This window comes from Peromyscus leucopus, chromosome 15 (assembly GCF_004664715.2).
Source record: "Peromyscus leucopus breed LL Stock chromosome 15, UCI_PerLeu_2.1, whole genome shotgun sequence".
Lineage (NCBI taxonomy): Eukaryota > Metazoa > Chordata > Mammalia > Rodentia > Cricetidae > Peromyscus > Peromyscus leucopus.
Window position 1 is genome coordinate 36,567,510 of NC_051076.1, and position 21,294 is coordinate 36,588,803.

A 21,294-nucleotide genomic window follows, 5' to 3' on the forward strand; every position below is an offset into this window, starting at 1 on the left:
AGGAGGATCATAAGTTCAAGACCTACCTGGGTGACAGGATGAACTGAAGGCCAGCTGGAGCTGCTCGGGGAGACCTTATCTGAAAATGACAAGGAAAAGAAAAACACAGAAGTAAGAAGAGAGCTGGTGTTATTGCTTAGTGAGAGTGAATGCTTGGCTTGTCTGAGGCCATAGGTTCAACCACCAGGACTGCAAATACGCGCGCGCGCGCGCACACACACACACACACACACACACACACACACACACACACACACACAGAGTAGAGAAAGACAGAGAGAGAGAGACAGAGAGAGACACACACATAGAGACACAGAGAGACACACACAGAGAGACAGAGACACACAGAGACAGAGAGACAGAGAGTGAGCTAGTGAGCTAATAGATGCCTGTGCAATTACATCTTACTCTTAGATTCTGATAGAAGCATGTATTTTTAACATTTCTATTAATAACAAAACTCTTTTAAAAGTTTCTATGAAAACACTATGCAAGCCGTCTATTAAATATACAACCAAAGTAGATCCATGTAGTTGGTTCTTAGCAGTATAAATAAAACATGTCCCAAACCCATCAACCAAACAAACGAAACCCCACAACTCCTCTGAGTGTCTATAACGTCTGAATTTTCCTGGCCTGGTTTTCCAGATCTCTTTCCTATCCTTCCCCCTTCCCTTCCCTCCCTCCCTCTCATCTTGCTCACTCTTTTCTATCTTTCCAAGATTTTTTTGAGTGCTTGCTATATACTATGGATAGTAAAACTCATTTTTTTCCCCAACAGAGTTGAGTGAAGCAAGAGAGTATGTATACAACTAGATCCCCCCAAACTCTTATTGTAGATATCCAGAAAGGCTATATGCTTAGAATTGGGGTTGATGATGGATCCAGAGGATGGGAGTGTAGACACCTGAGGAGAACTGTGTTGAACAGACACTGTGGAAGATTGAATTCATCTGCACCGAGCTTCAGGAGTGCAGCTATCTGAGGAGTACTATGTTGAACAGCTACTGTGGAATGCGGAATTCATCTGCACCAAACTTCAACAGTTCCCTGAGACACTCAGGAGCAGGAGGGTTGAGGGGGAAATATTTGGCTAGCTTTAGGGGCAGGATTTTGCCAGATTGGTTAGAAGGATGACAGTGAGGGCAAAAGAATTGAAGATATTTTAAATTTAGTTTGAGAGGTGGATTGTAAGTCTTTGGGAGAAATGAGGGAATTGAAGCTAAAAAGAAAAAAGACCTGGAAAGTTTTAGGGAAATGAAGTATTTGAGGGCTGAGGTTCTAGATGAGAGTGGACAAAAAACCAATGCATTTCTTTTCTTTTCTTTTTTTTTTTTCTTTTTTCTTTTCTTTTTTTTTTTTTTTTTTTTTTTTGTTTTTTTCGAGACAGGGTTTCTCTGTGTAGCTTTGCACCTTTCCTGGGACTCACTTGGTAGCCCAGGCTGGCCTCAAACTCACAGAGATCCGCCTGGCTCTGCCTCCTGAGTGCTGGGATTAAAGGCATGCGCCACCACCGCCTGGCTCCAATGCATTTCTATAAAGAGCACAGGAACGCTGTGGTTAGATAGTCGAATGTTAGCACTTCTGATTTACAGGTAAGACAATTCCAGGTTATACCCGTGTAGGATGTGGCTGTGGAAGGGGGAACTGCCTAACGGGCATGCAGGTGAACTATTGAGTGAAAAGGCCTCAAAGAATGAAAGAGCCAGAGACCTGTACCCAACATCATCTTCATACATATCAACCCTGCCTGGATAGTGGTGGAACTAAGTGTGGTGAGGAACATGAGGATGCTAAAACTCTCAGTAAGTGTGTGTGTGTGTGTGTGTGTGTGTGTGTGTGTGTGTGTGTGTGTGTGTGTATGTGTGTTGATGGTGACTCTGAAGACATTTCATAGACGGCAGCAAGGAGGAAGAGTAGTAGACGCCATGACAGATGATGTTTAGCACCAAGCAAAACACCAAAATGCTTTTCTTTGCATCAGAAAGACTTTGGCTTGAAGAAACACTGAATACTTTTCAACATCAACTCTTTTCTCGATCCAGGGCTTTGTGGCCTCTGAGAACCATGCTGTCTCGTGCGAGGCACAAAAGAAAAGTATTGGAGTTGAATGAAGGCAAGAGGGAAGTGAGAGTTGTTATTGAGACCAGAACACAGTGTGTTGGGGTCATTTGGTGACGGTAAAGATCGTTTAGGAAGGACAGTGACAGTGATTGGCAGGTAGGCGAGGCCAGGAAGCAGCAGCGTGCTGGATCAAAATCACAAGCTGTTCTGCGAGATAGCAGACATTCCCAGGAAACATGGCCTTAATAAGGATTTACATAAACAAAACTGTAACAATACAAAATTATGTATGAAAGGAGAGCCAGTGGTTAATTGAGCAAGCTGAGGAACCCTGCTGCCAGAGTTTGAAGTTTGGCTCTCCCACTTAATAGCTATGTGAACTTGGGCATTTAAAAAAAAAAAAAATTCCCAGAGTCCCTCCCTTGCTCATTTCCTTCATGATGTAGCTGAAGTAGAAATGGTGGCTCTTGCCCTGCTTGAGAGAAATGTAGCTTTCAATACTTGCCTACTTCTCATACACACTTGAGGCATTAAATGAGGCTTTAAGTCTCCCTGAAGGCTTTTTAAGCAGGCTCTTTGTTTCTTGACTATCTGCTTCTAGTTACTTCTACACATAAACAACGGTATGAAACCAGAGGTTCCTCCTAGACTTAGCTCTTAAATCTGTTTTATTTCTTTGTTCCTTTGATACAAATGAAATACCTCTATCACCCCAGTTCTCTCTCTCTCAACTTATCAGGGTTAATTGAGGCTACTGAAGACCAGAGCCTCACACAGGGAGGTATACATTGTAAGTGTGAAGTCCAATGTGTTTTGACAACAGTGTGCCCACGGTTTGTCCACTGCAACTGAGCTAGAGAACATTTCCATCACCCACAAAAGTTGCTAACATCAGTCTCAACCAGCACAGCCTACTCTTGGCCCCAGGAAACTGTGGAAACTGCTTTCTGTCCTTGTAAATTCCATCTGTCTTCCTAGTGTTCTATTGAAGTGGAGTCGTACATCAGCACTCCTTACATATGGCTTTCTCTTGAGATCCTTTCGCACTGCTGCAGGCTTCTGTTGTTCATGTGTCTGAGTTGTTGAGTTGTATTGCCCCGTATATGCGCCATGTTTTGTTGATGCACTTGCCCGTGAATACAGCTTCAGGCTATTTCCAGTTCTGGATGCTCACAAATAAAGCTGGCATGACTATCAATGTACAGTGTTTCTGTGTTCACACATCTTATTCCACTTGGGAAAAGAGCCAAGAAAGGGATTCCCGCTTGAACATGCATTAACATCTGAAGAGTCTCATACACGGATACCCAGGTAGAGGTTGCATCTTCCACATGCTGGCTGACATTTGCCCTTGCTGGTCTTAGTTGCTGTTGTTTGAATGCCCTTGTGGGGGTGCTGCCTTGCCTTTCTCGGGTGTGCATGCTGAGAGTCAGTCTGTCATTGTTTACCACGTGTATTTACTTTTTTATGCAATGTCTATTCGAGCCTTCTGCCTACTTACTTGTTTCTCTCTTTGGCCGACTTATTTATTGCGCTGTGCTAGGGATAAACCACACTTTCTAAGCAAGTTCTCTCTCCTAATGCCTTTGTCTAATTTAAATTAAAGTGTTGTCTTCTCAGAATTGTTACAAGGTTTTCAAAATACATTTGGTGGAAATCTTTCATTATACATTTGAATGTGTTCTCTCACTCCGTAGCTTACTGTTCTATATTTTTGAACCTTAGCTCTAGAAGAGCAAACTTTAATTTTGATGTTCAGCTTGCCAGTTTTCCTTATGCAGTGCACACTTCCTTGAATCTTCTCTAAGTTTACAGAGATTTTTCTTCTATGCTTTTCCTCTAGAAATTTTATAGTTTTAGCTTAAATTTAGGTCCGTGATCGTGTGTGTGTGTGTGTGTGTGTGTGTGTGTGTGTGTGTAGAGTCAAAGGTCAGAGACTCAGTCTTGGGACCATTCATATTAAACAGATTACCCCTTTTCCCTTGAATTACATGCATATCATCATCCAGAGTCAATTATATATGTATATGTGTTACATGAATCCTAAATAGTCTTTATAATAAAAACCCAGAGTCAGATAATAGAGTAAATGCTGAAAGATCAGAGGAAACAAGCCACAGCCACTTCTCACCTCACCAAATCCTCAGCCAACCCTGTCTCTATGAATCCTCAGACTGAATGCCTCTGAGTCCTTAGGTGAAAGGGCCCGAGTTCCTGTCTCCTCCCTCCTTATATGCCTTTCTCTGCCCAGCCATTTTACTTCTTATATCAACCTTCCTAGTGCTGGGATTAATGGTGTGTGTGATTCCCAAGTACTGGGATTAATGGTGTGTGTGATTCCCAAGTACTGGGATTAATGGTGTGTGTGATTCCCAAGTACTGGGATTAAAGGTGTGTGCCACCACTGTCTGGCTCTGTTTCTCTTCGAGACTGGATCAGTCTCATGTAGCCCAGTGTGGCTTGAACTCAGAGATCCAGACGGATCTCTGCCTCCCGAGTGCTAGGATTAAAGATGTGTGCCACCACTGCATGACCTCTATGTTTAACTCTGTGGCTGGCTCTGTCCTCTGATCTTCAGGCAAGCTTTATTTCTTAGATTACAAATAACACCACATATATGCATATTGTGTCTTACATATTTGATAATTTATTGGTGGATTATTACATCTATATCTATATTTCCAGACTCACTGCTTTATTCCATTTGTCTATGTGGCTGTTCCCATTCCTGTGCTTGTTTTTTTTTTTTTTCTTATTATTGGCTTTATTCCTGTGCTTGTTTTGTTCTGTTGTGATCAGTAAAGTTTTATAGCAAGGCTTGAAACAGAGTTTATATATATATGCACACATATATACTATTGCTTATAATAGATATGCTATACTTTCATCTGAAATTTTAATCAGTTTTTCAGTTTCTACAAAAAAACTTACTGAGTTTTTGTTTGGAATGAATTAAATCTATAGTTCCTACCATCCTGTATATTATCCTCTATCCACACGAGGCTATTCAAATTTAAATGATTTTAAAGTAAATAAAAGTTCAAAATTAGTTTCTCCATGGCATTGCTGTACTGTCGGCATCCAGTTTCACATGGCTAATAGCATTTGTCTTAGGAAGTTTCACACATTGGGAGCATTTTTCATCATTATAAGAAGTTTCATTGGCTTGCACTATTGCATACCAATAGTATATAAGACTATGAGTTATTTTTGTAGCTTGCTCTTATTTTTGTAATCTGTGATTTCATTAAACTTCTTTTTGGCTCTCATAGATTTTGTTGGTTCCTTGAAACAATCTACATATAGAATCATGCTGTGTGTGAAATTTTTTTTTAACTTATATCAAACAAACCAACAGAAAATAAACAAATGAACCCTTTCCCTCACAACTGTATATATTTGATTTGTCCTTCTTGCTTTGGCTGAGGGCTCCAGTAAAAGTTGAGTTAAAGAGTAAAAATAGACAGTTTTACCAATCTTTTCAAAGAACGAGCCTTTGATTTAATTGACTGTTTCAATTACTTATTTATAGCCTATTCCATCAACTTCCATTATTATTATTAATACTTATACTTCTTATTTTGGATTTCATTGGTTATCCTCTAATTTCCTGAGATAGAAACTTAGATTGTTGGTTTGAAATCTTTCTTAGTTGGTAATAGCATTTGTAATCTTCTAAGCTTTAGTGTAGCTATATAATGAATGTTTTGATATGGTGAGCTTTTATTTTATTCAGAGTGTGGATGATCCTTTACTTATGATAAAGCTATGTGCTGGCACAAGTTGAAAATCCCATAGAAATTTTAAATACCACCAACATACTTAATATCTGGAACAGCATGGCTTAGCATCACAGTATACTGCTGAGAACCAATTGTTTGCTTCCTGGCTATGAGCTGTAGATTTCTGTCATTGCTTAGTATCATAAAACTATATATTGTACCACAGACATCCAGTACAGAAAAGGATCAAATGTAAAATTCAGAATATGGGTTCTACTGAATGTGTCTTACTTTGTATCATCATAGAGTCCAAACATCCTTCAGTTGATGAGATGGTTCAGTGGGTGAAAACATTTGCTGCCCAGCCTAATGACCTGGGGTCCCTGGGACCTACATGGAGAAAGGAGAGAAATGACCCCTTGCAGCTGGAAGTTTTCTCCAGTCTCACCTGTACCTCTCCCCCCGCCACCCACCCCCATGGTCCTTTGTTTCTCCATTTCTACCCAGCCCTGGGGGTCCTTCAGCCACTTATAAAATAATCACTTAGAGGCTTAATATTATTTACAAATTGTACGGTCTATGGCAGGCTCTTGCTATCTAGTTCTTATATCTTAAATTAACCAATCTGTATTAGTCTATGTTTCGCCACATGTTCTGTGGCTTACTGGTCTGCCGGCATGTTGTTCCTTGGGTGGAAGGCTGGCATCTCTCCCCAGACTCTGCCTTTCTCTTTCCTGTCTCTCCTTGGATTTCCCACCTGCCTCTAAGCTGCCTTGCCATAGGCCAAAGCAGTTTATTTATTAACCAATGGGAACAGCATATATTCACAGCATACAGAAAGACATCCCTCAACAAACCCTGAAAGTTTTTCTGTGACTTCCCCATGTGTAATGTGTACACATGCACATGTCAAAATACATAGACACAAGTATACACAAATAAATAAATAAATGTTTTTTTTTTTAACATTCTAAGTTGAACCATAGTTAAGTTGAGGACTGTCTATATTCTTTCTCTGTGTCTTCTTTTATAATCCATGGTTATTTCAAGACCTATTCCCTAATTTCCAAATAGTTTGGAATTATATAGAAAACTTTCTGATACAAATTTATGTATCTTCCAGCTACAAGATTTAGTTTAAAAAATAAGTGTATACATGTGTGTCTGTGTAGGAGTATGTGCACATGAGTGTGGCTCCTACAGTGGCCAGAAGAGGGCATTGGATTTCCTAGGGCTAGAGTTACAGGGAATTGTGAACTGCCTGATATGGGTGCTGGAACCTAAATGTGGGTCCTCTGCATGAGCAGCAAACACTTTAAAGCACTGAGCCATCTCTCTAGCCTTAAACATCAGATATTTTGAATTTTCTTTAATTGAGTTCTGAATGTTATTGTGTTCTTTAAAAGTGTGCTAGACTTTGTATTAGAAAGTAGTTGCATTACCTGAAGATCAGAGTAGTGAGCCGGCCAGTGGAGGGTGGCTCGTCACAGTTTGTAAGCAATGTCTCACTTTTAGTTTAAGGCAGTAGACACACACAAGCTCGCTTTAATTAGTGTCCAGTTCTGATTTTTAAGTGACATTATTTCCTTAGGACTGTATGTGTTACCTAGTGACTTGCAAAAACCTTAGCAAATCCTAGGGATTTAATGTAAGAAAACAGATACTTAATCTGTTAGCTTGTGCAGTGCAGTGAAGAAAGGCGGGATGGTAGGTGACGTTCTCCGGGGTGTCTACCTGTGTGTAACTGGTCGGGTGTTCTGCCCTTTTCACTTCACTTGCTATTTTTAGTTCCTTTTTAGGCTGATAAAAATTGGCGTAGCAAATTAAAAAAAAAAAAAAAAAGAAAGAAAGTAGTTGCATTACCTGAAGATCAGTTGGATTTTTTTTCATGTTAATAAACAACTTTATTCAGGATTTCATAGCGGGAAAGTTCCCAGCTGAATGCACAGACAAGCAAGGTATTACTGTGTTAACACAGAAGCCAGTGAGTTACATGGGTCTGAGTATGGAGGAGACAGCACCAAGGTTGTGGGGTCAGACCAAGACAGAGGCCCCAGGCTGATGTTGCTTTCCCATAGTGGGACATGCTTTCAATATTTGTGCTGTTTCAGTAATGTTAGGGAACAAATAAAAAACTGGAACCAGAGTCTATTCCATCTTGACTGATGCCACTTTGCACACAAACACAGATTCCAGGACATTCTGGTGGCACTGGCACAAGCAAAGGAAGCCCGTGTCTCCCTCCCTGCTTTCTTATTCACATTCAAGCCTGAACGCCGTCTTTGAACCACACCCTGATGAAAGTCTCATATACACAACCAAAGTGTCTCAGATGGCAACAGCTATGTCTTAAGAGCAACAGGCATCTCTGGTTAGCTATCCACTTGGAAGTGACCAATGCCTCACCTCAGGCATAATACAGAGGACTGATTTAGGAAGCGGAGTATGAGTAAAAGCAGTAAATAGGATTCAAGAGCTCCGGTCTTTGCTAATGACTCTGTGAGGCTGCGGAGCTGCTGCTCACATTGCACTAGAGGCCACAGCCTCTCATTCAGTCTGCAAACTGCTTGCTTTAGCTCACCTCTATAGCTCTATGAAAGAAACCAAATTTGAAGGAGTATCATCTACAGCATTTCACAGGAAGGACTGTGAAAATGTTGAAGGCTCACACAATATAAACACTTTTTCCTTGAAGGACAACCTGAGTTACATTTGGCACTTACTTAAATCTATTAGGGACAGACTTAACGGACATTGTATTTCAGTTTTGGCAAAAAAGAAACTTTGGTCATAGTCCTACAAAAACTTTTTCAAGGGTTATTTCTGATTAAAATACTCTTTTAGACGCGATACACAGCAAGAACAAGAAAGTAAACATCTTCACACCTAACATGAGAGCATCTTAATACAGCAAGAGTCACTAGTGCTTACAAAAAGGAGGGTCCTCTTAAAGAAAATGAGCCAAGTATCAAAACAAGGCACACCCTGTTATTGTCACCAATTTGTATTAGGCAGTAGTGTTCTTCTCGAAAGGCACTGGTAATCTAATCACCCAAACTAAAATGTGGTTTTGAAGACGATGTCAGATGTGGGGACAGCTGAACTGAACAGAATTCCCTTCCTGGAATCCACAGCAAGTTGTCAGTGACAACATCCATCCAGACTCCAGCACTCTGGAACATCAGAAGTCCGCTTTCCTAGTCGGGGCATACATCTGTGAAGGCACTGTGCAAAATGTGTGCAGGATAGGGCACACCCCCCAGTTTGGAGTGTATATTAAAACAAAGGCACATTTTCTAGGCACTGAACTGTATGTAAACTAACAAAAATAATCATTTGGAAAAACAAGCTCAATAACACAGCAGGTTCTAAGTAGAAAGTCTTGAAGACGCTCCTGAACAGTGGGCTTCAGTTTCACCAGGTTCTTCATGAAGAGACACACCACACAACAATGATGATGACTGCAATCACCAGGACACTGATCCCTACCGCCCACATCTTGCAGTTTTTCCACCAATACTTTCTCTTCAACTTGGCAGCACTTGTTTCAAACTGAGAAGCACCTGCCTGCTTCTGGTCTCTTTCTAACACTTTGTCCACGTTGACTCTCATGATGTCAACCACCTCATCTACTTGATTTTGTGTCTGCTGGAGTCTTCGATTACTGCCAGTGGCCGCACTTGAACTTCCTGAAGGCACACCTGTGGACATTTTGGCGGCGGCGACTTTGCCTGGATTTTTTTTTTTTTGTATGTTTTTCATGTTTTCAAAGGGTTGGTCTACAGTAGTGTTTCCCAGGTTTGACCGTCTGGTTCCTCTAGCATCTCATCTTCTACAGGGTCTCTCTGTGTTTGCTGGTAGAATCTTAAATGACTCCCATTCCTATGAAGGCGCTGGGAGTTATTTGGCTTAGAGTATCCTAGATGTTTTCTTTTGCCTGCTAGCCAAATGGAGTTTTACCTAACATGTACTGCTGTTTACAGAGACTCAAAGAATCCTTGTGAAAATTTCTGGAGCTTTTCCCTCTTGTTAGCTTCTTCTTATCTGGTGTATTATTCTGTAAAGTCTAATGTCTCAGTGTCCTCAAATGCTAGCTAGCTTGTGTCTCCTGAATTAAACATGATGTCTCCTTCGATGGTGTCCTACTCACAGTCTGGAAAGAGCCCCCAAGCAGAAAGTGGCTGTGTAGTCATTTAGTTTTTATTCTCTCACTGTCACAGTCCTGTGAAACATGTTACTCATTGTCAGAAGCAGTTTTTATATGAATGCATGTCCAGTTTTCTATAGTTTAGGAAAGAGAGGTGTGTCTAAGGCTGCAGAGATACAGTTCAGTGAATAAAGTGCTTGCCATGAATTTTATGGCTTGAGGACCAGAGATGAGACCTCTGGTAGCTACATAAATGTTGGATGGGTGTGATAGATAGCCTGTCCATAATCCCAACAATGGGGCAGGGGTAGAGACAGGAGATACTTGGAGAAGTCTGGCTAGCTAGATTAGCTGAATCAGCTAATTCTGGGTTCAAGTGAGAGATACAACCTCAAAGATGGAGAGTGATGGAGGAAGACACATGACCTCAACCTATGATTTCTACATGCATGTGAATAGATGTTGTGTACACCCCCAGCATGTGCACCCATAGATATGACCACTACACACACGTACACACACACACACACACACACACACACACACACACACACACACACACACACACTACATATTCACCAAAGAAGGGTATGTCTGAATTCCATTATTCTTGTATAGCTTGAGGCAGAAATTATTGATGATTTGCTTAATGGAAAATTCTTAATTGACTTTCATTTTCTTCTACTGTTGGACTCATAAGAACATGTGAGCTTTTAAAAAAACCAACAGACACGAATTTATAGATTTCTTTAAATCTATAAATTTATTCTAAAAATAAACCTCTTATTTCTATTTACAAATGATAAATTTCTTGTATGAGCTAATAAGTTTTTGAAATTATTTGTTTTAGTGGCAAGGAACAGTCAAGACAAATGAACACTCTTCATCTTTCCTATAGATACATCTTTCCTATGGGTACAGGTTACTATATGTACCTAGCCTACAATCATTATAGAACACAGATCAGCTTTCTAATGAACCTGAAGTATTTGTTTCTCTGCCACTTAACCTTCCAATGTCAGGTATTCATTATGACAATTCTCTTCTTCAAAGATCCACCTTGCCTATCAATGTACAGTAGTAAGTGGACTCAGGCATTAGTACCGTCATCCCAGACAAGTTGTTTTTCTTCATGTCATTCAGAATCCAGGCTCCTTCCATCTTGCCACCCTAAAGACCTAGTGACCTATTATGATTCTATTCAGCAAGACAAAGGCAAAAGAACATTTAGGAACAGATGTGGGAAATTATATATACCAACTCTAAAAGTGGTATATGCCAGTTCTGTTTATATCCCTTTAGCTCAGTCTTAATCACAGGAACAGCATAAGGCACATTGCTACTCAATTGTAAATGAGACTTGGAAATTTAATTTAGCCCCATGCTGGTGGAAGAGAAGGAAGTGTGTTCAGCTGACACACAGCAGGAGGTTTAGGAGCATGCGGATCATTTTTCTTTTTCATGCCTCAGTTCTGTTTTGGAGTATAACATCTTTGAAAGAAACACTTTGTACACAGATTTTCTTGTTTTTAAACCAATCCTTTCAGTTCTCTGTTCTTTCTCTTTTCCCTTTCCTCTCTTCTGATATATTTTTCCTCCTTTTACAGACATTGCAATTTCCAAATACTTGGCTTGTCTCTGGACTATCCTAGGAAACCAGAATAAGATAGAGTCTCTACAGAACCAGAATAAGATAGACTCTGTACTGCTATCATGAATTTTTATTATTTTATACTATGTACTTAACATTTTATTTAGTAACACATGGAATAATATCAACTGATGATTTTGAAAATGAAAACTGTTTTCAGCAGATTTAGAAGTAATAGGAAATTAAACCCATGGAAAACTTATAGAAGAAAATAGATTAAACTCTTCCTATTCATCACTGGGTGCTTTTAGAAATAAAATATTTCATAACCATTGCCAAATAGAAAGAACTATATTTGTTTCATCCCCAACCCCACCCAAACCTAAACCATGAATTAACTGAAGTGCATCTGATTTAATAAGTATGTTTTTAATCTTGTTGTATATATTTTTGTATTACTTCTATAATGACTATTTTTACTGTTATTTTTATCACTGTCCACTGTGTTCCAGATTGATTTCCTAGCAACTGATAATGTTGTCTGTGGCTTGGTGTGGTTCCACTTCTTAATTAGATGAAAAGAATCACACTACTTACAGTTTAGTAGCACACATAAATGGAAGAAATGGTAGCATCCTTGTAATAAATCAGTGTGTATTTTAAACAGTAAACTTAGCTAGCATGGGAGATTGTTATCATGGAACTTCTCTAGAATCTGTGTTTCAACTTCTGTATGATCCTGATAAAAACACTAACTTTGCATTTTCATTCATTTGTTTGGCTTATACACTAAATTCTCACTGTGCTTGCCACCTATGTTAATGACTTAACATATACACATTATATATAGTTCATGGATGACATAATATAAGCATACTCTTGGTGGTGTAGAGCTGCAATTTCAGTGTATTGGAGAATTTTGAAGGCAAAGAGAATGAGCCATGAATTGTATTTGTGAGTATCTGGTTAAGGACTGTGGGTAGGCCTGACATGAACTTTGAAGGATACCTAGAGGTGATCAGGAAGGCAAGGAGTAGGGAAGCTGAAGTGAGTGGCGTTGTGAAGATAGGGAGGTAAAGACTAGTGGTCCTGCAGGAAAAAGGAAGTCATTGGATATTGTGGAATATGCCTTTACACTGTGTGAAGATGCATCACAGTGACCGGTTTTAAGAAGCAGCTGAATGGCCAATAGCTAGGCAGAAGGTATATTACAATTGGGTTTTACTAGAGATCAGAATCAGTCAAGTTGTAGACATGGGTAAGGAACGGGACTGATGTGATTACAAATTTGACCTTTTTGAGTGTGGTGTTTCTTTTTTCCTCCTACCAAATGGCTATATCATTTTTGTATTCCTACTAGCAATGTGTGAGATTTTCCTACCTCACAGAACATTGGTGTTGCCACTTTTGTGGTTTTGGCCATTCTGATAGGTGAATACTGTTACTTCATTGGTGTTTTAATTGCTGCTTCTTAATGACATATGATGCTGGTATGGTCTGAATGGAAAATTCCCCATAGGTTCCTGTTTTGAAGGGTTTGGAATAGAGGTGGTGACACTTCAGGGTGTGAGGCCTAGTTGGAGACAGGTCATTGGGAGCAAGCACTACACCTTGTACCTTGTCCTGGCTCTATCCTGCCTTCTCGGCTACCACAATATAGCCAGTTCTCTCCCATCACACCCTCATTGCCATGACAGTCTGTTTTCCATGAGGACTAAAGCCATGGAGTCTGCCAAAATTGGGCACCACATAAATTCTCCTAGACAGTGTTTCTCTCAGGTATTTGCCTCAGTCTGGGACAATTTAGTAATGTAGATGTTGAGCATCTTTTAAATGTCTACTCACCATCTGCTTCTCTCTTCTTGAGGCACCTGTTCTGGTATTTTACTCAAGGTGTTTCCTTCCCATTGTCCATATTATTGAATTAGAAGGTTTTTATTTCTCCCAGAACAGTTCTTTTGTATATCATGAGTTCTCTGTGTATTTTGAGAAATACTCCTTTGCCATATATATATATTGTTGTATATGTATTGTTTTTTGTATATGTATGTATATAAAATATTTCCTTCCTATCTGTACTTGTCTTATCACTCTCTTGACACTGTTTTTTGCTGGGAAGAACTTTTATATGTCTGAAGTTAATAAAGATACTCCAACTCTTTTGATGAATTCTAGCATGATATACCTTTTTTTATTCATTTTCTTTTAATTTATATATGTCCTTCTGCTTAAAGTGGGCTCTACTGTAGGTAACATATAATTGACTTACCTTTTGTGCTGGGGATTGAATCTGAGCATTGTACACATTGGCAAGTATTCTACCAATGAGCTCTATCCCCTGCCCTTGGTTTTATTTTGAGACATGATCTCAATGTGTGTCTCAGGCTACCTTGAACTTACTATGTAGTCTAGGCTTTCCTGGAACTCACAGTCCTCTTACTTAGTCTCCCAAGTGGTGGGATTACAGGCATGTACCACCATACTCAGACTATTTTTTGGCCCACTGTGATAACCTTTATCTTTTAGTTGGTGCAATTAAGCTATTGACATTTAATGTGATTACTGATGTCACTGGATTAATAGCTACCTTTAAATTAATGTCTCCTATGTATTGTCCTTGTCTTTTTTATATTTTGTCTATTCCTTTTCTGCCCTTTTTGTTTTTAATTGAGAATTTTATATGATTCAGTTTTCTCTACTTTCTTAGCATCTCTGTTGTATTTTATCTTTTGAGTGTTTTCTCTAGAGTTAGCAATACACACACTAATTCAAGTCTACTTTTAAATAACACTGTATTTTTTTTTATGAGTAACTTGAGTACCTTGTAATTTCTATTTCATTTCTATTACTCTATTACAGTGCTTTTTTTTTGCCCCCAAGACAGGGTTTCTCTGTATTGTTCTGGTCGTCCTAAAAGTTGCTCTGTAGACCAGGCTGGCCTCAAACTCAGAGATCCACCTGCCTCTGCCTCCTGAGTGCTGGGATTAAACGTGTGTGCCACCACCGCCTGGCTATAGTGCTTTTTACCTTTAGCATTTTTTCTGGATTCTTTTTTCAGCACTTGCCCTTTTCTGCCTATTTGTTCTCACAGGGTGTGTACCATTCATTGCAGTCCTTGGGATTGTAATCTCATTTAAAAACAATTCTAAGTCTGTTAAGTTGAGCATCTCTGCCATATCTAGTTCTGGTTCTGATGCTTGTTGTGCCTCTTGAAACGGTGGTATTTTTTCTTGTCTCTTGGTATGCCCTGTAATTTTTTTCCTCATTAACCAGACAAGATATACTACTGTGTATAGGAAATGACAAATGGGCCTTCCATAACACATTGGGTAAAGTATTGAGTGAGAGAAAATATTCTATTATAGCCAGTAATTAGGTCACTATTTTAGTAAGCCCATGCCTCTAGATTTTGTAAGTGTTTCATATCCTTTTCCCCCACATTCTTAGGTGAGCAGAGATGTCTAGGACAGGCTAGAATTAAACATTTTCCTTGAATTGAACATTTTCCGTCAATTGATTTGTTTTGCCCTGAAAAGTCCCTTGAGGATTACATCCCTAATTGACAGGTTCTCCTAGGGGCACACTATGTGTGATGTTTATAATGATGTTTATAATCTATCAAGTCGACAGGATCTGGAGTCATCTGGGAGATGGGCCTCTGGACATGCCTATAAGGGACTATTTTGGTTACGTCAATTGATGTGGGAAGACCTGTCTTGATTGTGGGTGGGGCTGTTCCTTAGAGATTCTGGTCCATATAACATGGTGGAATCAGGCTGAGCATTGGTTGGTTGCATGCACACTTGTTGCTTCTGACCGTTAGGTGCACGTGACAGTTGCTTCAAGCTCCTGCTGCCTTGACTTCCCCACATGATAATCTGTACCTCGAGATAAACCCATCCTTCCTTAAGTTGCCTTTGTCAGGGTAGCTGATGACAGCAAACAGAGAAGAAAGATGAAAGATGTTAAGAGGAATGGCTGTTTGGCAGACTTCAAATTAGTTGTCCTGCCCCTCTCACCACCACAGGTGATTCTTATCTAAGAACTGCCTTGAGCTCCTCAAAGCAACACACACACACACACACACACACACACACACACACACACACACACACTCACACTTGCATGCACACAATGTGGTGGTGTCTTGCTCTTAACTCTCATGGTTTTCACATTGAAGTCCATCTAGCAGTATTTAGCTTTTCCTGCCTCGACACTGAGCATTAGTTTACTCATCTGTAACACCATCAGCTGGGAAGCTACACCTCATTGTCCTTGGATAATTATAACATTCCCTGTAATGCCCCAAAGATTGTTTTTCGGAAGCACAAACTAGGTTTCCCTACTCTGAGACTGATTGCCAGTGAGTTTTCTGGTTCTAAGTTTCTACTTTTGTAAAATGAGATTGTTTTTTCTTTACTTGTCTTGCCAGAAATTTTTGGCAGCAACTTTCACTGTGATCTTCCATCTGACAGATGTGTGAGGGGTTTCTTTCTGGCTTTGCCCGTTTATATTTTTATGTGTTGTGGAGATGGACTGAGATGTTTACCTGCCAGACTAGACTCTCACTACTCTCATTTAGATTCCACAGTCGCTATTGTCTTTCTTTTTGTGATGAGCCGGAGTGCCTATAAAACCTCTTCAGAAAGCCCATCTTTTGAGAGTTGTGACGAGTGTTGCTAATAACTACTCCTGGGCAGCAGGGCGCTGTGGTGTGTGGCTGCCCAACTGGAAGATGCAGTTTCCTACTGATGAAGAAATGAACACCCCAGAGATGAGAAGGGATGAGAGGTCTGTTCCGTAGTCAGTGCACTCAACTTCCTGTCTACATAAGCATCAGATTTTGGAAGTGTCTATGTCTTCTTAAGGTCATTCCCAGGACTCACTGGTTCTCAGCACCATGCCTGTTCTTTATTGGAGAAAAGCACCACAGAAACACAAAAGTGAAAATGTTATCAGCTCTGCACTTAGTCTTTTATCAAGAGGATCAGGAGTGTCTTAACCTGCAACCTGCTCTTCCTTCATCTCTAAAGATACCTCTTCTAAATCTGGAAATCACTCCCATCTCCAGAATTCTGACTTGTAGCCAACCCCTAGTTCTATAGACAAGTGGAACTAGATGTTATGATTAAGCTGTCAAGTAACACAGCTAATTACTTAGAGAATCTAAGAATTGGGATGCAGAAAATTAGTGGGATTAAAAATGGAATGAGGTTGTTGGATTTAGCACCACCACACTCTAGCTCCATGTGTCCAGGCTGTGACCCCTTAGGCAAGTGTGTTTTTCCTCTCACTTTTCCTCAACCTGTATAATTGAGAAAATAATAGCACCCATCTCATATGGTTTTCGTTTTGAGTTCTTAATGAGACTGGCACAGGATCAGGGATCAACAATGTGTTCTGTTTTATGCAGGTCTTTAAATTCCCAGGGGCGTGCCTTGAAAGCCTTTGAAATCTTGTCTGACAATGGCTTTTTGAGATCCATCAATGCAGGTCTTGAGTCTGCCAGCAGGAGTTCATTCATTGATTATTTTAAGCCACCTATTTGTGGAACCACATGTGAAGAGAAAGAAAATAGCCTCTTTTCCATTTCTGGTACTCTACCTCACTAAGTGAGGACATGGCTGCCTTTTCAGAGATACAGGAGTAGGAAAGAGATGCTTTTTAACCAGCTTTTAAAAACATTCCTTAAAGTCATATACACATACACATTTAAGATCTCTCTCTCCCCCATATATATGTATGTATACACACACACAACACACACACATGTATAGATTGACTTTAAGATATATGTGTATATATGTGTGTGTGTGTGTGTGCATGTATAAGTCATTTGGTAATGGTAAAGACACTTATCAAAAGACATTTTACCTTTTGATAAATCTTTTGATTCCATCTATCCTGGTCCCTGATTCCCTGTTTCCTGAGGTACCCACTTTCAACCCTTGGAGCTATTGCATTTGGTACTTGTGCCTCTGTTTCTCTATAATATAGTTATACTGCTACTTCTTGACATTTAAAATTATTGAATTTTTATTTGACTTTGTAATGTGGAGGAAGAAAACTTAGAAGTCCTCACATCACTCTCTCATACCTACATGCACACACACACACACACATACACGCACACACACACACACACATATTTGATTCTAAACATAGCTGGAGAGGGGAAGAGGAGGGATAAGTTACACTAAGGATGTATAAATATATATTAAAATTACATATAATCCACACACACACACATATATATATAACTGAAGTTGAAGGGGGCAATGCTCCTCCCCCAAACTATAGACTGCCCAACAAAACCTCAGACAAGCATGGGAAACCTTTGACTTATTGTTTGGGGGAGTCCAAGAGACCCCTCTGGCCCCCTAAAAAGCCAATATAGGCTACCACCATTGGCCTTGGTGCCTTCCAGAAAAAGGGGTGCAACCTTACTGCTGAAGACCCTGCACAGATCCTGGTTTTCATTTTTTCTTTAAATTGCACCCCCGTTTTGTAGGGTACATACTTTACTAGGTACCTAAAAGACAAAAGGAGTTTAAATATTCTGGGATTTAGCAAGTCAATAGTCAGATTTTTCTACTGTCACACTTATTGATAAATTAGAATTCTAGGTTAAATATTTTTTCCTTCAACATTTTGAAACAATTTCTCTGTTGCTTTTGGATTTCCAATTTGCTTCTGGGAATGCCAAGATGGCCACGCCTCCCAACCATCTTCATGTGGCTTCCTATTTAGACTCATCTGGCAGAATTTTTGGAACATTCTGTTTCTAGTGGTTTGAAATCTTACACTGACATGACAAATTGCATATGTTTTCACTACGTGCTGGCACTTGCTGAGTTCATTCAACTTATAAATTCATATCTTTCACTTTGGAAACATTTTCTTGAATAGGATCTGCTTAACCCATGAACATTTCTGCATGGGCTTTTCTCTCCAGGACACCAATTTTTCAGACTTTGTATCTTCACGGTCATTTATCTGGTTTTTAAAGATATTTTTCTATTGTTTTCCAGAAGGATTCATTAACGTCATCTTTGACCTTTCTGCTTACATTTTCATCTCTGCTCTACTTCATCTGAGTCCAAAGACTTCTTTTTCTTGAAGGATATTAATAAATATAGTGAAATTTTATGCCTTTCAGTATGTTTGCTGTGTGTAACTCATAGAGTTACAATGCTATATAACAACATTTCTATTAATGGCGGGCTGCATATACAACATTGGTCTCCTGAGATCATTATGGAACTTAAAAATTCCTAGAGCCCAGTGATGTCATAGCCTTCACAACACCAGGGTGAAACCCCTTTCATGTTTGTGGTGATGCTGTTGTGAGACTGCCCAGTCCTCTGTCAGGGTTAGGAGGGTATCACATACTCAATTATGTATGTGCTAGAAACTTTGTAATGGTAATAGATGACTGTGTTACTGATTTATTTACTAAGAGCTTATTTTATTTCTTTTTCTATTCATAAAAAGTGTCAAGGGGTTGGGTTACAATTCAGTTGGTAGAGTGCTTGCCTTGCCTCACCGTTCCTGAGTTTGAGCTCCAGAACTCACAGGCAAAAAGTTGAACATGGTGTTGCATGCTTGCAATCTCAGTGCTGAGAAATCAGAGATGGACCCTGGGACTTGCTGACAGACTGACTAGCTTAGCCTATTTAGATAGTTCTAGGCTAACAACAGAGCTTATTGATAAAGAAGAAAAGGGAGGGTCAATGGCACCTGAGGAGCAACACCTGAGGTTATTTTGGATGTCCACAAGCATGTACATACATGAACATGAACATCTCTATACACATGTTTTATGTCAACCATAAAACCTTATTCTGTCTTAGACTGGCTGCAATTTCACACATCTCCTGTTGATTGCATCTCTTGTTTACATCAGGAGGCCCCATTGAGACGCTGCCTTGTGCCACTTACTTTATATAAACATACTCTGTAATGATTACATTGCACAGTGATGAATTCTACACATAACACATTTCTCAGACTATGTTCTCATGGTTAAGTGAAACATGGCTGTTTAGAAGTATTTTTGTGATATAACTGCTTTTCTCTCTTGGATGGAAAAGTATCTCATGAATAAGTAGGTTTGTAACCCTTTTACTTATTATATAGGTAATCAGCAGACTGGTGTGATAGTAAACAAGAAGCAAAGGAAGCTAGAGAGAAACAGGAAAGGGGCCTGGAATATGAGCCTTCCCTTTAGTGTTAAGATACTTTGTCCCTTGAATTGGTTAGTTTTTTTTTTTTTTTTTTTTTTTTTTTCCCTGCAAACCATGTAGTGACAATTGTGTTTGTTTATGATACAGGTCTGAGGACCATTGGCGTTATCACAAAGCTGGATCTCATGGATGAAGGAACTGATGCCAGGGATGTGCTGGAGAACAAGCTGCTGCCTCTTCGAAGGGGTAATGTACTGTGGTTTCTACAGGCCTGCCTTTTATAATATGGCAGAGAAATGACTGGCGAGCCACAGGGAAGCTTGGCTTTACTGCTTCCTCTGTTATAAGGGGGTGATTTATTATTAGCTATACTTTATAGGGAATGGCACAATGTTCCCAAGTGTTGTATTAAGGAACGTTTCAAAAGGAGAACTATTTCTTAAAATAACAGGAACAGGAAAACAGGGGAAGGAAGGAGCTTGAAGGAAGGTTATAAATATTCATCATAGGCTACATAAATATACACCATCCTGTTTTAAGTCAGATATTTACTTGCCTGCTGTATGATACTATTGTTGAGATATAGTTTCTTAAAGCATATAGAGCTTTAAAAAGTGAGGGTATTATTCTGTTGATTTCAACAATTTATCAATAGCCAAACCAGTGGCATTTATTGGATAGTGAGGTCTTGGATTAAATGTTGTAAGGAGACTCAGTCTTTAGGCCTTAAAATTAATTTTGCTTGTTAGAGAGCCTTGAAGTTTCTCAAGAATAAATAACAGGAAATGTGACAAATCCCATAGGTTTGTGTTTCATTTCAGGCTACGTGGGGGTGGTCAACAGAAGCCAGAAGGACATAGATGGGAAGAAGGACATTAAGGCGGCCATGTTGGCAGAAAGGAAATTTTTCCTTTCTCACCCGGCTTATAGACATATTGCTGATCGTATGGGGACCCCCCACCTCCAGAAGGTCCTGAATCAGGTAAAATTATTCTTTCAAGCAGTAAGTACAATTATGAAATGTGTAGATTATTAGAATTAACATTTCTTATTTTAAAATAAGACACTCTGCTTTTGATAATTTTAAAAGTCAATATTTAGACCCACACAATTACCTTTTTCATTGAATTGAATTCACCTCAATATTGCTGACAGTATTCAAAGCAAAAACACTTACTGATTTAGGAACAGCCATCAAGAGATTTAGAACAGGAGACACATGTGTGAGCATGCACTCACTCACAATACATAGTATCTCAAGTTAGACTTATGTAGCTCTGACAAGGTAGTCTCTTCAGATCTGTTTCAAATGCCAAGCTGTGATGGTTAAGTTAGATTTTTTTCCATTAACTTTTTTATGGTTTTGCTAAATCTTTATTGGTTTCTTAATTTAAAATATTGAAACAATAAATCTTGATGAAGTAAGTAATCATTGATTTCCACTAATCCAAAACACCTTTTCCATATAACACACTCACTCAAAATAAATAGAATTAGAGTTGGTGTTCAGCCTTCCATCTCCCATAAATCACATACACCTTTTCCATAAGTCCTTAGTAGACTTACATACATATCTTCTTTCCA

At 39.3% G+C, this 21,294-nt stretch overlaps 2 protein-coding genes across 9 annotated transcripts in view; one reads left to right on the forward strand and one right to left on the reverse strand.

Moving 5' to 3' along the window:
* The window catches only part of Dnm3 (dynamin 3), a 500,231-nt gene that overhangs the window by 146,492 nt on the left and 332,445 nt on the right, over positions 1-21,294 (forward strand). For all 8 annotated transcript variants that reach the window (XM_037211326.1, XM_028864441.2, XM_028864444.2 and 5 more), the window contains exons 5-6: positions 19,858-19,956; positions 20,532-20,692. In XM_037211326.1, the coding sequence (XP_037067221.1) occupies positions 19,858-19,956; positions 20,532-20,692 (260 nt within the window). The remainder of the gene's footprint in view (positions 1-19,857; positions 19,957-20,531; positions 20,693-21,294) is intronic.
* On the reverse strand, positions 8,840-10,007 carry LOC114689966 (vesicle-associated membrane protein 3-like). Its single transcript, XM_037211328.1, has one exon. The coding sequence runs from the start codon at positions 9,546-9,548 to the stop codon at positions 9,213-9,215; it is 336 nt and encodes a 111-aa protein (XP_037067223.1). The 5' UTR covers positions 9,549-10,007; the 3' UTR covers positions 8,840-9,212.

Coding starts and splice junctions, on each gene's coding strand:
- LOC114689966 (XM_037211328.1), bottom strand. CDS start 9,548: ATGAAAAACATACAAAAAAAAAAAAATCCAGGCAAAGTCGCCGCCGCC.